This window comes from Ischnura elegans, chromosome 11 (genome assembly GCF_921293095.1).
Source record: "Ischnura elegans chromosome 11, ioIscEleg1.1, whole genome shotgun sequence".
Lineage (NCBI taxonomy): Eukaryota > Metazoa > Arthropoda > Insecta > Odonata > Coenagrionidae > Ischnura > Ischnura elegans.
In genome coordinates this window covers 98,773,429-98,789,328 of record NC_060256.1, presented here as the reverse complement: position 1 = coordinate 98,789,328, position 15,900 = coordinate 98,773,429, and the positions used below count along the sequence as shown (strand labels likewise).

The window sequence follows — 15,900 nt, the reverse complement described above, 5'->3', positions numbered from 1 at the left end:
TGGGGATGGTTTTAATTATGGACAACAGAGAGGAAATTGACGCGTATCTTGGAATCCCTCGCTTACGAGTACGTTTGTTTCTTCCGAGCTAAAATTTAGGCTATCAGAGATGTGTTGTGATTTCTAACAGATTGCTTAACGGCTTAACATACATTGCTTTACAATGAAGATGTTATCGGCTCCCTAACTTAACTTCTAACGTAACTTCTATGAGGTGGAAAAATGCGGTCCGTGGGATGAAATCTTTTATAGACTCCTAATTAAAGGGGGTTTCTACTGTGATCAATATTAATAATAATGAAAATAATATGATAACACGAATTTTTATTAATATATTATAATTATTAATAATGGGTACAGTCGGCACCCCCTTTACGACGGGTTCGACTTTATGTTGGCTCCGGGAGACTATTTTTGGCACTTTTTTTTATACAAATTTCACCAAAAATTGTTTTACATCTAACTCATTGTGTCAAATAGCATCCGCACAAAACAGAGGAGAAAGAATTCTTGATTTATAAGCGACAAATATACCTCATCAGGTAATAAACGTTATCACCGTCGAAGGAATAAGTGACCATAGGGTAGTAACTGCAAAGTTTTCTCTAAATACCGCTACAAACTTTAAACAAGAGCGTAAAGTTTTCATTTTTAATAGAGCTGATTTTGATGGGTTTAAGAGTCATCTTAAAAATGCTTTCCCCGCGTTTCAAGAATCAATATTAAATTTAAATGTAGAGGTTATTTGGAAAGCTTTTCTTTCGATCGTAACTTCGGGAATAAATAGCTACATCCCTAGTAAAACAGTAAAAGAAGGCAGCGTACCGAGATGATACGACGCGGAAGTGAGAAAATCATTGAGGCGACAGAGAGCGTGTCATGCTAAAATGAAAAGAGTCAGCACGGATTTATCCGCTAATGAACGCGAGTTAATAATTAAAAAATATAGGATATCTTAAGCCGCCACGAAGGAGGCATTCAGGAATGCATTCACGAATTTTAAAAGAAAAACACAAGTAGAGCAGCTGCGGGATAACCCAAAAGCATTTTGGTCATATGTTAGGGAAGTTCAAGGTAAACGATCTACCGTATGTTCTCGGAGAAACGACAATGGAGATGTCTTGACAAACAGTTGCGATACAGCCAATTTATTAAATTCCTATTTCAAGAGCGTGTTCACCGAGCCGTCCGAGAACTCACCCGAGACCGTTGACAATGTCTGCATACGAAAGATGCCGCCTATTGGCATTATTACGCACGGAATAGAAAATATATTGAAATCGCTCAGTCCAAATAAATCACCTGGTCCAGACGAAATCCCTTCTCGCGTATATAGAGAACTAGCCTCAGAAATTGCCCCCAACTTGCAGTTAATATTCAGTAAATCCATCAAGCAACACATAGTACCTAATGACTGGAAAATCGGTAATGTAACGCCAATATTCAAAGGTGGAGACAAGGAACAGCCATCTAATTACAGGCTGATATCTTTAACGTCCATCTCATGCAAAGTCCTTGAACACATCGTAGTCAGCTCGGTAATGAAACACCTTGACGCGCAAAACTTATTAATGAGAACTCAACATGGATTTAGGAAAAGCAGATCGTGCGAAACCCAGTTAGCGCTTTTCGCCCACGATATTTTAGTCTCCGGTGAAGACAGCATTCCAGTAGACGCGATTTTTCTTGATTTTAACAAGGCATTTGATAAAGTACCCCACGGAAAGTTAATAATAAAACTGAAATCTTATGGTCTAGACTAAGATGTCATTTCCTGGATAAGAGAATTTTTGAGCGACCGCGTCCAAAGAGTAGTATTAGACGGTGCAGTCTCCAATGAGGTTAGAGTCACTTCTGCCGTCCCTCAGGGTAGTGTCATAGGCCCACTCCTATTCCTTCTTTATATAAACGACATTGGCGAAGTAGTACACAGTAAGTTACAATTATTTGCAGACGACGCTGTAGTTTACAGAGAAATCCGTTTCAGCAAAGATATAAATGAACTTACGAATGACCTAGCTGCTATCCAAGCGTGGTGCGATGCATGGCAGTTAGAATTAAATTTGAAAAAATACGTCGTAATGAATTTCTGGAAGAAGAATAACTCCCTACAACGTAGCTATATAATTCGGGGTACCCAATTAGAGACTGTTGAATCCGTGAAATATCTAGGAGTTAGACTCAATAATGATCTATCGTGGAATAAACAAATCTGAGAAATAACCGATCAAGCTAATCGTAAAATGGGTTTTGTTAAAAGAATATTAGAAAAGTGCGACGACAAAGTGAGAGAAATTAGCTACTTTTCCCTCGTTAGACCACATTTGGAATACGCTACCAGTGTTTGGGACCCTCATAGAAAAGGCTTAATAACAGAGTTAGAACGCGTGCAAAGAAGATCTACCAGGTATGTGAAAGGTCGTTACGATAGTCTTGTTACTGTAACTGACCTCTTAGATAAACTCGGATGGGAATCTCTTTCGGACCGTAGATTGAAAAATAGACTAAACCTTTTAGATAAATTCAAGAGCAGTGTCTTTTCTATCGATCCAAAAAGGGATTTACTATCACGTTTGTCTTCGTAATAGTGTTTTTTCAGCCCGATAAGCCAATTTAGTTTCTAATGGCTCGGGGTCCTCATATCCCGCTATTTTAAAGTGACAAAACTCAGAGCGCATGAATAAAAAATTATTTCGCCACCTCTAGGGTGTTTGGCAGGGGGTGATCAATCACAAGCATGCAGCATGCAATTGGACTCCCACATGCACACCACACGGTCCAAAAAACGTCACGCATACTAACAAATTTTGCTACCATGTGCTGCTAGAAATCATAATAAAATTAAGAAACATGCAGTAAGTTTAACATAGGTTAGTAGGCTACACTACAAGTCATGCAATCAATTTATGAGTTCTATAGCTGCCGTTATAATCTCTTGTTGATCGTGGAAAAAAAGACATTCTGAATCTGTCTGTTCTACAATCTATCTCTCTTATTTTATTTATATGATCTGATCTTCCGTAGTATGTTGGCGTCCGTAAGATATGGTTAACTTCGTTTGAAAAGACACTGCTCTTGAATTTATCTAAAAGGTTTATTCTATTTTTCAATGTACGGTTCCCTACGAGTTTATCTAAGAGGTCAGTTACAAACTCATTCATTTCCATGAAATAATGGCGAATCAATAGGTTATCTTTACGATCGGTCCTCCGGAACGGACTAATATCGTAAAGTAAGTGTCTTCTAAGTGGTCTGAAAGTGTGTTTAATCGTGTTTTCTTCTTCTTCCTCTTAAGGTCGCCCCAAGTCTCACATCTCGTGGTGGCTGGGCTCCAAACTGCTGGACGACGCGCTGGAGAGCGGCAGCGCTGACGAAACCTCCGTCAACAACCTGCTCATCCCGATCGCCGACCGCTCCCTCCACGGCGCCGTCATCACTTGCCGCGCCTCCAACTCAAACCTCACGCGCCCCGTCGCCGTCGACATAACCATCGAGCTATACCGTGAGTACCTACCTCTCTCTTTCAGAAAAGAATTAGGATACGAGTATTAGGACATACTTCTCCCAACTTCGGAAAAGTAGTGTAACAGGCTTATAATTTGTGGAAAGTATCTTTGGGTAGCCTATATCAAACTCCAAAAAGTCCCAAAATAACCCACGAGGAGAAAATATATATCAGCATACTACCCATCAAGCCGACTAAAAAGGTGTGTGGGAGGAGATGCTAAAAAAACCAGCCGTCTACAAATAAAAAGCAAATGCTCAAACAAGATTACGACTAGGTAGCATTTATTGAAATCATTTATGGTTCAGGGGAAAAACGAATTCTCATATCTATCTGTTCGGTAAAAGTTCTCTCATTATTTATCACTTTTGTCGAACCTGAAAATATTGTGGGGTTCTAATATTATGTTCTCCGCGTCGCTCGTAAGCAGGGATATCCATTCTCAATTGCTCAAGGAATCTAAGCCCAGCCCGCAGTCTCTTACGGCCGTATTCATAGTTTCCTTAGTAAGCTACTAACGCCCAAGTAGCGTTCTAAGTAGTAGTATACTAGCAAAATGGTATTCATAGATCGTTAGTAAGGGCTACTAAGCTTAGTATGCTACTATCTTAGTAGCCGGTTCTTAGTCGCCCTCCGGCCTTGTCTAAGGGAGCTACTAAATATGGCGGACCGTTGTGGATGATCGAACTCCGGTTTTATTTGTATACTGTTATAGAGTTTTTATGCATTTGTGCCAAAATGGAATACGAGAATCCATTCTTCAAGTAAGGCAGGCCACGTATGTAGTGTAATTGTTGACAGGAATTGAAAGTCTTTCGTAGCTGCGAGGAAGCTACGACTTGCAGTGAACTTGTGCCTCTAGTGTAAGCGAACACAATTTGTACGTTCAATGCGCCCCTAAGTGAATTGTTTGCATGTAGACGATGAAGTAAAGAGTGAAGCGACAAGTGAAGTGAAGTAATTTGCGAGTGTATGAGCTTCGACAAAATCATTTATTTCTTTCATACTGGTTTAACCATTTCGATCAAAGGTATCTACTAGCTGTTGCGAAGGGGATATATGTTTCATATTTGAAGCAGTTGTTCTTAAGGGATACAGCAAACGCTTATAAATTTTCATTCTTTTGTACGCTTATAATTTGTGTTTGATTATATTACTTATTCTAGTCACTTTATCGTGAGCTTTCGGCAGTGTTTACATTTCGCGTATTTCGTTGCGCTGTTGTTTTTGTTTTGGTTACGGTACGAGTGATAGTGGAGAGTGAGATTAGAAATTTTTTGATGTTACAATTTCTGGTTTAAAAATTTGTTTCAGCCTATTTATTTCATTGTCTACGTAATGGTAATGTGAAATAACATCAAATGATTCTAAATCATTAGTGACGAGTGGGTAGTGAGATGTGAACAATTCTTTCGAACGTCAACGAGTGCAAATTCTTTTGGTGTGTGCAGAGTGATTGGAAAACTGATTACCATTGTTTACTAGAGTTACGTTATAGTGTTTTAAATTAAGTGTGAGTCAAGCTTTTCATTGAACCAGTTGATTCAGAATGTACGGATTATGAGTGTCATAGAGACAGCTCGTGAAATGTGAAGTGAAATGTTGTGTGCGTTGTAGTGCTATTTGTGATATGATCAGCAATAAATAGTCAAAACAAGTTACGTTATGCTTTGTTTTTTACATTAACCACCTCTAGTAAACTATATGCCGTATATTTCCGCACGCTGTCAATATTTGAAATATTTAAATGTAGCGAAGCAGATTGTTGTTTCCTTAACTAACATTTTAGGAGTTGCAAACATATGTTACTAATTGCTCGCACGTAGGTGTTCGTAACGTAATAAATGTGTATCATTCACACATTTATCTCAACGTTATTTTCTTAACGATTCATTTCTGCATTGCAAAATTTTTCGTTTCTACTCCGACATTGATGTGTATTTCTGCTTTCCGAATACAGATGTTTATAATACTGACGTTGCTAGTTATGCTTTTCCATACTAATCACGCATACACTAATGGAGACAAATATCGGAAGTGCAAACAATACGCAATGTATATGATCAATAAATATACGGCCGTTTATAAAGCAATAACTGCATCTCAAACATACAAATGCTTCGGTATTACTCATAAATCTACCCTTTCCCAAAGGTATTGCATAATTTTTGTGTACAGCAATCAAAAAATATGTCTGAGATGCGATATAACATCGAATTATCCATTATGAAGTGAAAATTCCAATGCATTTTGCTGAATCAATTTCTTTTGTTTGATTACGAATTTTCCGCGCCGCGGAGGAGTCAGATGCAGTGTTGTCAAGCGTAGCCTAGCGGGTTGAACCCAAATCGCTACCGAGTATCGGCTGCCGAGCTGGCTAGTAGCATACTAAATTAGTAGCTCTTAGTAGCTCACGTAATACAATCCATGAATACCATATCTTAGTAGGCGACTAAAAGGTCTTAGTAGCCGACTAAGTTTGTCGCCCTACTAGCGTGTTTTAGCGGAAATCTATGAATACGGCCGTTAGACTCTAGCGGCTCCCAGTATAATTAGCATGCCATGTGGGTAACGCTGTCTGTACGCCAGCCAGCCAATATTCAGCCATTTTGGGCAATCAGCCGCAACCTTTGGATTTCCAGCTGCGTATGTGCGCCACACAGGTCACTCAAGTGACTATGTGCCTCTGCTTTCGGCCTTATGCCAACATTCTAGATTTAAATTTAAATAACCTTCCACCTTTGTGATCTCTCTGAGCTCCCATATTACTCCTGGAAAATATTTCTCCGTTCTACAGATTCCAGCTTGGTCTATTCGAATTTAATACGTGCTCAATCTAATCAATCAATGTACAGTATTTGCTCATTTATTGCGGAGAATTTCAACTTGTAGCAAATTTTTTTTTCTTCCGTTATAAGTTAGCATAAGCACCTACATCGCATAAATTATTTAAAGTGACTAATAAAATTTTTAAAACTTACTTTAGAATCTATAATTTCTTAGGAGTTATACAACGCTAATGATATTGATAAATGAGTGATAAAATATAAAAAACCCTACCGTTAAGGAATAAATTAACAGTTTAAAGGGATTTTATGTCAAATATTCTAGCTAACATAATAGAGCTATAAATATGCTTTATTTATTTTTTCTCTAATGTCTCTGCGATTCAACCCGGAGGCCGATTTGGATAGGTGAGGGTAAAGCTCACCCCAGACTAAGGCGGTGATCTATAAAACTCTGGGGAAGGTAACAAAATCACACTTGAAAGTTAGTACGGTCCACTGATTTTTTTGTTCACATCCAGGTTTCAATGTATTGTGCCAATGGAATCGCGCTGAATACCCTTCATGAGGACGAAGTTATCGAAACCTCGGTCGGTTTATAAAACTCTGTGGATCATACAAAACTTTTCTGTGTGACTATGTTACAAGTTGATTCAAGGTGCGTTTTAGTGATAAAGACGTAATCCTTCTCCAAAAGAACGACGACAATACATAACTCTGGATTTGAATGAATTTTGAAATGTTTGACTCCATCGCACTGAACACCGTTCTGAGGGAAGCACGGACACCATTCGGTTGCAATAAACGTGGTCGCAATGTCGCGATCGTTGCTCTCCCGCCGGACAACAACAGGGTGGAACAATAGGGTGGTTTCCTATTATATTTTTACTGCCTTAATCGAAATATTATTACTCCTGAAGTTCATATTTCACGCTTTTAGATTTTTAAATGGCTATATCTATTTTTCGTGATTAAATGAAAAGTGAAACTTTTCAAGGGCGCGAAAACGCGACGGCTAAGTATGAATGCTGGGAAAAGCCCGTGTGACGTCTGGCTACTGCTGTGTGAGGCTACCTGGGTGCGAGGCTATGAACGCCGCTACGATGCAGGCTGCTTGCTGCCGAGCACGGCGGTAGCATAGAGTACCCGGCTAGGAGGTAGCGCTAGGCTTAAGTATGGATTATTAATACCCTATCAAACGAAGGAAACTTTCCGACCATAGGCAATTTTCATAGACCTGAGGTCTGTGATACATGCATGCATTGTTAATCTCAGACGATATAAAACTCTTATCTACTCGTATAGAATCTAGGTCCCTGTGACGTCACGTGGAGTGTAATCGCATGGGCTCCAATCTGGCCTTTTTCAAATGAGGATAAAATTGACCATTGCCATTCGTCTATACTGGGATTTCTAAAACCAAATAAATTGTATATTATGAATACACTAATGGTGGGTAACGAATCGCAATCAATTCCTTTCGTTTTGTTTGATAAAGGAAACTACCCTATTAACGTGATATTCCACTGTCCGTGCGCTAAAGATGGCATCGAAGAAATTAGCGCGCAGCATAGAGATTTTAGCGTAGCGTAGGGGTTTAATCGATTTAAAATTAACAGGAAAACTAGTGTAAAACTTTGGAAGGCGCAGCGTCGAATTTTTTTCATGCTCTTTGCAGGCGTGTTTTTTTAGTTCTAGCTGTGAATGGTGGAAGAAGATACAACCTTATAAAAAATGACGTGGATGTCATATGAAATTGGGAGAAAAAATCAGCCAAGAAACAACTGAATGTCAATACCTGAGATGCGACAGTCTGCTCTGATCATTTTGAAGATGAATCATATATGGCGTGATCTCCTCGTTTATTTCTTCTATAAACGCTCCAAAGCTGTGAAACTGTTTTTTTCATTGATCCTAATGTATAATTATTTCCAATTTTGTCTCTAAACTCGCATTTAATAGGTCTGCATGAAATTTTCCTCACCGTGTCCTGTGCGTGCATCCGACAGCGCAGTATATGAACGTTCGTTCCCGACATCCCTTGCGAAAGCACACACCCACTCACCTACAGCGCCTCTGGTACTCCCATGATGCAGTGCGTGGGTGCGGCCACTGACAGTGCCTCGAGCTGCGGCATCCCTCCCTCTACAATCGAAGCGCAATTGTCCGTTGAAGGTGGCGTGCAATGTAAGCGCAGGCCGGAACACTAGTTCACCCACAGTTAGTCCGATGCGAAGCACGAGATATCCATTTCCAATGGTATTCTAATGGCAGAATTCAATAAAGTGTAACCGTTTAAAGTCGACTTCACTCATGATTATTCAAATTGATCAGACTTTGTCCATTAAACATACTTTATATGATAAATATTGTCCAGTTTCAACACTTCCGTGCCTTTTTCCTCATTATGAGTTATACTAATGGTACGCAACGAGAGGAGAGCTTGTTTTCTATTCCTATTTAAATGACACGAGTGTTGAAATTGGCCGAGGCGTGCCAAATAAATTGCTTGGAATGGACGAAGTGATTAACCTATTTAATAAAGAGTTTTTACACCCCAAAATTGAATAATTAAATTCTTCGCATTTCCCATTTATGATAAATTGATTGATATTGAAAATATCATTGATAATGCATGGTAGTTAGCCATATTAGAATGTCCCGGATGTGATTTACCCTGCCTTCAGCTGCGTTGCATGGCAGAAAGCACTCCAAGGTTTTGAATTCAGTGAATCGTCCAATTTATGGCTGTGAAATAAGGATCTAAAGTGGACTGGAGGAACCGAATGTTTTTTTACTTAAAGTGCCTTGCAATCTCTAAGTTGACTGTTGTTGTCGTCGGCTATTAGCCTCCAAGTTACCTATTTAAATTCCCAGACCTGTGAATGTCTTAACGTTAGCAAGCAATTAATATTCATTTTTGCTGACGAACCCTTAAGAGAAATTCCCTACAAATATTTCTTCCTGGCAATTCTCCTCGAGGGAGTGTTACAAGCGTAGGGGCCCTATCTCTCTCTCTCTCTCTGTTGCCGTATCCAATGCCTCTGTGTCTTTGGTACCCAGGTAGCAGGCGAGCCCCGAGAAGACACCCACGTCCAAGGCAGGATTACGTGAAAGCACCCCTCGGAGCGGACTCACTCGCCAGCGGCGCAATATTGCCTCCGTCCACCCATCGCCGCGAGGGCATTCATTTCATTCCTTGCGCAACCCAACCCCTTTCTCTTTCAATTCCTGGACACAGGAGAAAGTACAATTCTCTTCTTATCGCCTCACGACTACCTTGGCTAGCACATGGAGAGCAACTCCCTCTCATTGACGCTAATATGAAGTCCGGTCAGTTTATTTACTCTTTGATTTTAATACTCGCCCAACAGTATAATGTAATGAAAAAATTATTAAAGTTACACTAAAAAATAAACATATGGATACCCACTGTCAAAATCGATATACAATATAGTATTTCTTGGAGTTTAGGTCATTTATAAAATAAGTTTCAGCCAACGTTACGATTTATTTTTTAAATCATCTTCAGGGCTATGTAAGACAAAGTGTGAACAATGTAAAATACAGAGAATAAAGCGATACACAATATTCATACATAAAAAAGGTACAATCGGGTTTTTTATACAATATAATTTAAAGAAATATATATATATATATACTACTTCATTCATTCACACGACGCCTTAAGCGCAAATATGCATATAAATTCACAGGTAAGGAAAGAAAGGGATATATATATATATAAAATCTTGATGAAAGCGCACTAAGCGATAATATAAATATGTGGCCGATCGAGGCGAACGAACAAAAATTGTACATACTACTAAAACATAGACACACGTAAAAAAAGGGACACTCACAAATAAACGTTCAGACGTTTCAGCGGATTGATCCGCTATCCTCAATGCTGAAGGTGAACTGCTGCAGGCAGGGTAAGTTCCTCCAGTCGCCCTCCTTGGTGAGGTAGTGGGGGTGGAAGAAGGGGAAGGGGAGAGGGGGGGAAAAGGGAGGGTAGGGTTTGTTTTGGCTTTTAGTGGGCGATGTTTAGCCCGGGCGTTTCAAACGCCTTTTCAACCCAGATGTGGGCCATCTCCCTCGTCCTCACCTCGATGATAGTTGCCCTCTCTGGCAAAACTTCAATGAAGGTTAGGGAAAAACATTGGTCGAAGGTACTGTTGTGTGAGGAAGTGTGAATGGGGATGGGTTCATGAAAGGGGGGAGTTTTGCAGGAGTGCCTGTGGTTATTCATACGGATGGATATGGGTGTGGTACATTCTCCTATGTAGTACGCGGGGCAAAAATTACAAAATAGCCTGTATACAACGTTGAAGGAAGTGCAAGACGGTGTGGAGGAGGATCTATTGATGACAGGTGAAGTGGTGGGGCATAGCAGGGGGCAGCATTTGCAACGGGGGCGGTTGCATGGAGTCAGGGAGGAAGGTGGGGGCAGAGCGTGCCGTAGGAGGGGGCGGGTGGATTTTAAAATATTACCTAAGTTAGGTGCTCTTCTGTAGGCAATGGAGGGGCAGGATGGAAGAAGAGCAGCCGTGATTTTGTTTTTTCTGATGATAGGGTACAGATCTTTTAATATTTTTTTAATTTTTTGAGAGCCCGGGAAGAATGTGGTGGTGAGATTCAGTTTCCTGGTTTGTTCTTTTTTGGTGCGTGGGGTGTACTGTTCGGAGGGAGAGAGTATTTTCTTTTTAAGCAGGGGTTCTGGATACTTTCGTTTGAGGAGAGCATGATGGAGGTTCTGTGTGGCTCTTTGAAGAGATGGTGAATTGTTGCAGATGCGATGGGCACGGACTGATAGGGAGTAGGGGATTGCGTGTTTGGTGTGAGGTGGATGGCAACTGGTGTAGTGCAAGTATTGTTCATGGTTGGTGGGTTTTTTGTGGATGGAGGTGCTGAAGGTATTGTTTTCAAGGCGGATGTTTATGTCAAGGAAGGTAAGGGAGGAAGCAGAAATTGATGAAGTGAAAGAAACGGATGAGGTGGAGTTGAGGGATGCAATGAAAGTGTCTAGCGAGTCACGCCCATGGGCCCATAGTAAAAAAATATCATCGATGAAGCGGACCCACAGGAGAGGCTTAAGGGTTTGGGAATTTAAATAAGAGTTTTCCAGGTGACCCATGTAGAGGTTTGCGTAGGCTGGGGCCATTCTGGTTCCCATCGGGACTCCTCGCTTCTGTAGGTAGATGGTGTCGTTGAAGTTGAAGGCGTTTTTGTTTAGAATCAGTTCAGCTAATTGGGTGATGAAGTTGGTGGAGGGAGAGTGAGGCTGAGGGCGTTGGGCAAGAAAGTAGTTGAGGGCATTGAGGCCTTCGTGGTGGGGAATGGAAGTATAAAGTGAAACGACGTCAAAAAAATAAATTCACAGGTAAGGAAAGAAAGGGATAGGAACATGGAATAGAAAATAAGCACCCGGGTTTGAATGTATCTTGTTGAGTTAGCCCCGCCCCAATACACCCCTCCCCTCTTCCCCCACCTTTTCCCTTTTTCCAACACACTCCTTCCCCACTCATTCTCTCCTTGGCTGATGAAGTAGCTACAACTACGAAAGTCTTCCAGTTATATTTTTCGTGTGAGTGTTTCCTTTTTTTGTGTCTATGTTTAGTGACTGTGATTTGAACCTTCATATTATGTGCTACGTTGCATCCCATTTCTACAAAACATTGAATATATGTATATATATATTTCAATTTCACATTCACACAAGTCGCCACAGGCGAATATACAATCATAATAACATATGATAGAAGTTGAAACAAAGAGACAGAAACATTAATGCAAGACGATGACACACTGTGGCGTGCAGATGGAATGAAGGCCGAAAACACATGGAAAAAAGTTCACCTGAACCGGGAATCGAACCACGGACCTTCTGCTTTCCGGGCTTCTGCTTTGTTTTCGGCCTTCATTCCATCTCCACGCCACAGTGTGTCATCGTCTTGCATTAATGTTTCTGTTTCTTTGTTTCAACTTCTATTATATGTTATTATGATTGTATATTCGCCTGTGGCGACTTGTGTGAATGTGAAATTGAAATGTATATGACCTCGATGGTTCGTTTCCTCTTCTTGGGATCAGCGTTCCCCGAAACGCATGTGCTATGTCTATCCTACTGTGTGTGTGATTGTGAGCATCTTTAATTCCATTTCTTCTTCTGTCTGCGTTGAGTTCTTCGTTCGTGGCGGGACCTACGCCCAGAGCCATCTCTTGGCCAAATCATAGGGCTTGGGGGATTTGGATGTATAAACCCCCGCCGAAAACAATGGAAATTAGATTAGCCTGGATAGCTCGGTGGTCTGAGCATCTGCTCGGAAAGCAGAAGGTCCGTGGTTCGATTCCCGGTTCAGGTGAACTTTTTTCCATGTGTTTTCGGCCTTCATTCAATCTCCACGCCACAGTGTGTCATCGTCCTGCATTAATGTTTCTGTCTCTTTGTTTCAACTTCTATCATATGTTATTATGATTGTATATATATATAAAACAAGGTCAAGAAAAGGAAAAAAATAATAAAAATCGTTATAAAGAATCACTTAAATTGTAATCTGCCATTGCTGTCCATCTACAATATTAGAAAGGGTCTTAAAAATCTGCTTCTTCCTCGAGACATTTCCTTTTCACTGCAATGTCTACTATATTTCTCAACTATGGCATTTAATTATGATTTTTCCATGGTCGTATTTTACATATTGTTGGTAGAATAAGGCTTGTGTTAGAAATGAAATGAAGCATTCTTTCTAAAAAAAAACACTGGTATCTATTTTGGGTCAAATAGGTGCAAGAAATCTTTAACAATCTCTCTCTTCTCCAAAAATCGAAAGTAAAACATTTTAACAGGGTTTTATGCGTCACGTTATCATATTTCAATGGGTAAATAGTTAACCAAGCATAGTAAAAGTATCAAATAAAAGGTCAAATAGGTGCAAGAAATCTTTAAAAATCTTTCTCTTCTCCAAAAATCGAAAGTAAAACATTTTAACAGGGTTTATGCGTTACGTTATCATATTTCAATGGGTAAATAGTGAACCAAGCATAATAAAAGTATCAAATAAAAGGTCAAATAGGTGCAAGAAATCTTTAACAATCTTTCCCTTCTCCAAAAATTGAAAGTAAAACATTTCAACAGGGTTTTATGCGTTACGTTATCATATTTCAATGGGTAAATAGTGAACCAAGCATAATAAAAGTATCTGAACAATTTAGTTTGAAAATTTTCAATCACTTTGATTATTGAGACAAGAAAACTTGCCATCCTCTGGCCCCGTGTTCAAATCCCGACATTGGCAGAGACATTTCAGAGCTGCCCAATCGCTACTGGAATGCTTTGCAGTGAGTGGTACTTGATACTTGAAGAGCAGCACTCCGTCCGTCAGATGGGACGTTAAGTCGTGGTCCCCTTGGCGCATTTCGTCAGGAGTAGGCTGGTGCCGACGCCGGGGTTCTTTTCCCACCTTTCCTTCCCTCATGGCGCCAATATTCTCAGCTGTCAGTCGGCCGATTCAAATTTCATACAATACCAGCACTCCTCCGCAACTGTTCCTTCGATGGACTTGGATGAGTTCCTCTCCGTCCGGCTTCTAAAGTAAATACTGGACTCATATCGCCTACGGCACTTGCAAAACTGACCTAATGTAATTCTTAGCTTCAAAACACGTTGCTCATGGTTCAGTAGGTGACCAATTCTAGTTTTGTGTGTGTGCGTGAAGGGCAATTGGATTCAAATGAAGGACACAAAGAGGTCATTTTGGTGTGCGCTGACCTGGGTAAACGGACGAGAGTGCGGTTTCCACCAGCGAGGTCTGCTTCTCCACTGCGGTCCACCTTACACCTCTTTCTTCGGGAAACATTCTATAACGCTAAATTAGCAATGCAGTACACTCCCTTCTGTAAAGCTAGCAGTGTTAAAAACAGCACTTACATCGCAATCATGAGGCGAAATCTTACGGCAATTAAAAATGAATGGGGGACTCAATTGGCCGTAAATAATTGGAATCGCTCTTCACGAACGCCAAACGCGGTCCCCTCCTCCAAATAAAATACCGCACCAATAATTCCTCCAGCCTGATTCCTTATCGCTGAAATCCTCTCTTCCTCGTTCGAGGGATACCTCGCGCAAATAGACCGATAAATTGATTGCAATAGGGAATGGAATATGCATGCAGCCTCTTAAAGAAAATCGAGTCCGAACCCCCCTCGCATCGGAAGGAAGGGAGAGGCTCTTCCTCGCGCCCTTTCAACTTCCACTACAACACGCTCACACGTGGATGTGCGCATTCGGCTGGGTGAGCGAGGCGAAGGCTCTCTTAGTTTGGGAGGGAGCGCGGGTTTTTCTGCGGGAAAGGTCGAAGCGCTGGTGCTATTTTAATGGCCACGGCGGAAGCAGGTTCACAGCAGGGCGATATTTGTTTGGGAAGAAGTTTGAGCGGTGCAATAGCGAGTAATGGAGATGTGGAGTCTTATCTGGCGCTGTAGTAATCTCCAAATCACAAATATATTGGCATCTCAGAGCAATATCTCCTTACCCCTGCGTCTGAAGTAAAAACATTCGAACACCTGCATAAACGTACTAGCCTTGATTTCTTCTTTGCGATAAAATGCTTTCCATTTGCTATTCAACTGTGACTGAATACATTAGCCTAATTGCCTTTAGTAGCTGTTATTTTGCCTGAGCATTCCGATTCTTTTCCGAATAATAGGTTTGCATGATACTTATGCAACATGAACATACGTATTGCAGGGTCCGAACTCGGTTTATCTACCCATGGAGACCACAAAAAATTGATAAATTACTTCACATGGCTAGTTCAGGTGAACCAATGCATGTTACACTCAGGACGTCAAATATTATCCGTTACCTGGAATGAATGGATAGAAAAAGATTCAGGGTATGGATAATAAATGCAGCATAATTTTGAGCTTCCTTTCTGATGAATGTGGAGAGGTTGAACTTTAAGGTTTATCAAATACGTAAGATAAACCGACAGCAGAAGAAGAGAATATTAATGGGAAAACGGGCGTAAAAAATTAATGTGAAACACAGCAATTTCAAGGCCACAACAGCGTTGGAACTCAGATTTTTTTCGGATTACATGAATACTTTCCTTCAATTATTCATGAGGCTGTATGGCATTCTGCCTGCAAAGGACCTATGTTATGCTCTTTCCTTAGTATTCATAGATTATTCTGTCCCCCATAAAACACGGGTGGAATCGCATTTCATTTCGGTATTGCATCGCACATGACCGCATTCGTATGAAAAGACATGGATCACATATTGTGCGGCTTTAATTATTTGTCGCAAGTAACTGGCGTTTTTTAAAGACTTCTTACGTTCTACAAGTGCGTTATGCAAACATTTATATGAATCGTAACTGATGAATACTTCATGGGTAAGCAATAAGTCGTATCAAATACCTAACTCGAAGTGGTTAAATTCTAAATCTTGTCAAATACTTTAGGCTCACCCATTGAAGGTGAGGTTAACGAGGTCTTCAGTGGAAGAAATAGAGACGAAAAAACTTGGTATGAAACAAAATAGCTAAGTACACGACTGCGAAATAATAAAAGAGCGAGTGTAAATAGAGTTACGTTCAGAAT

The 15,900-nt window shown here is 40.5% G+C and overlaps 1 protein-coding gene across 2 annotated transcripts in view; it reads left to right on the top strand.

Annotated features, from left to right (window-relative positions):
- The window catches only part of LOC124167583 (nephrin), a 952,155-nt gene that overhangs the window by 678,391 nt on the left and 257,864 nt on the right, over positions 1 to 15,900 (top strand). For both annotated transcript variants that reach the window (XM_046545557.1, XM_046545556.1), the window contains exon 5: positions 3,296 to 3,502. In XM_046545557.1, coding sequence (XP_046401513.1) covers positions 3,296 to 3,502 — 207 coding nt within the window. The remainder of the gene's footprint in view (positions 1 to 3,295; positions 3,503 to 15,900) is intronic.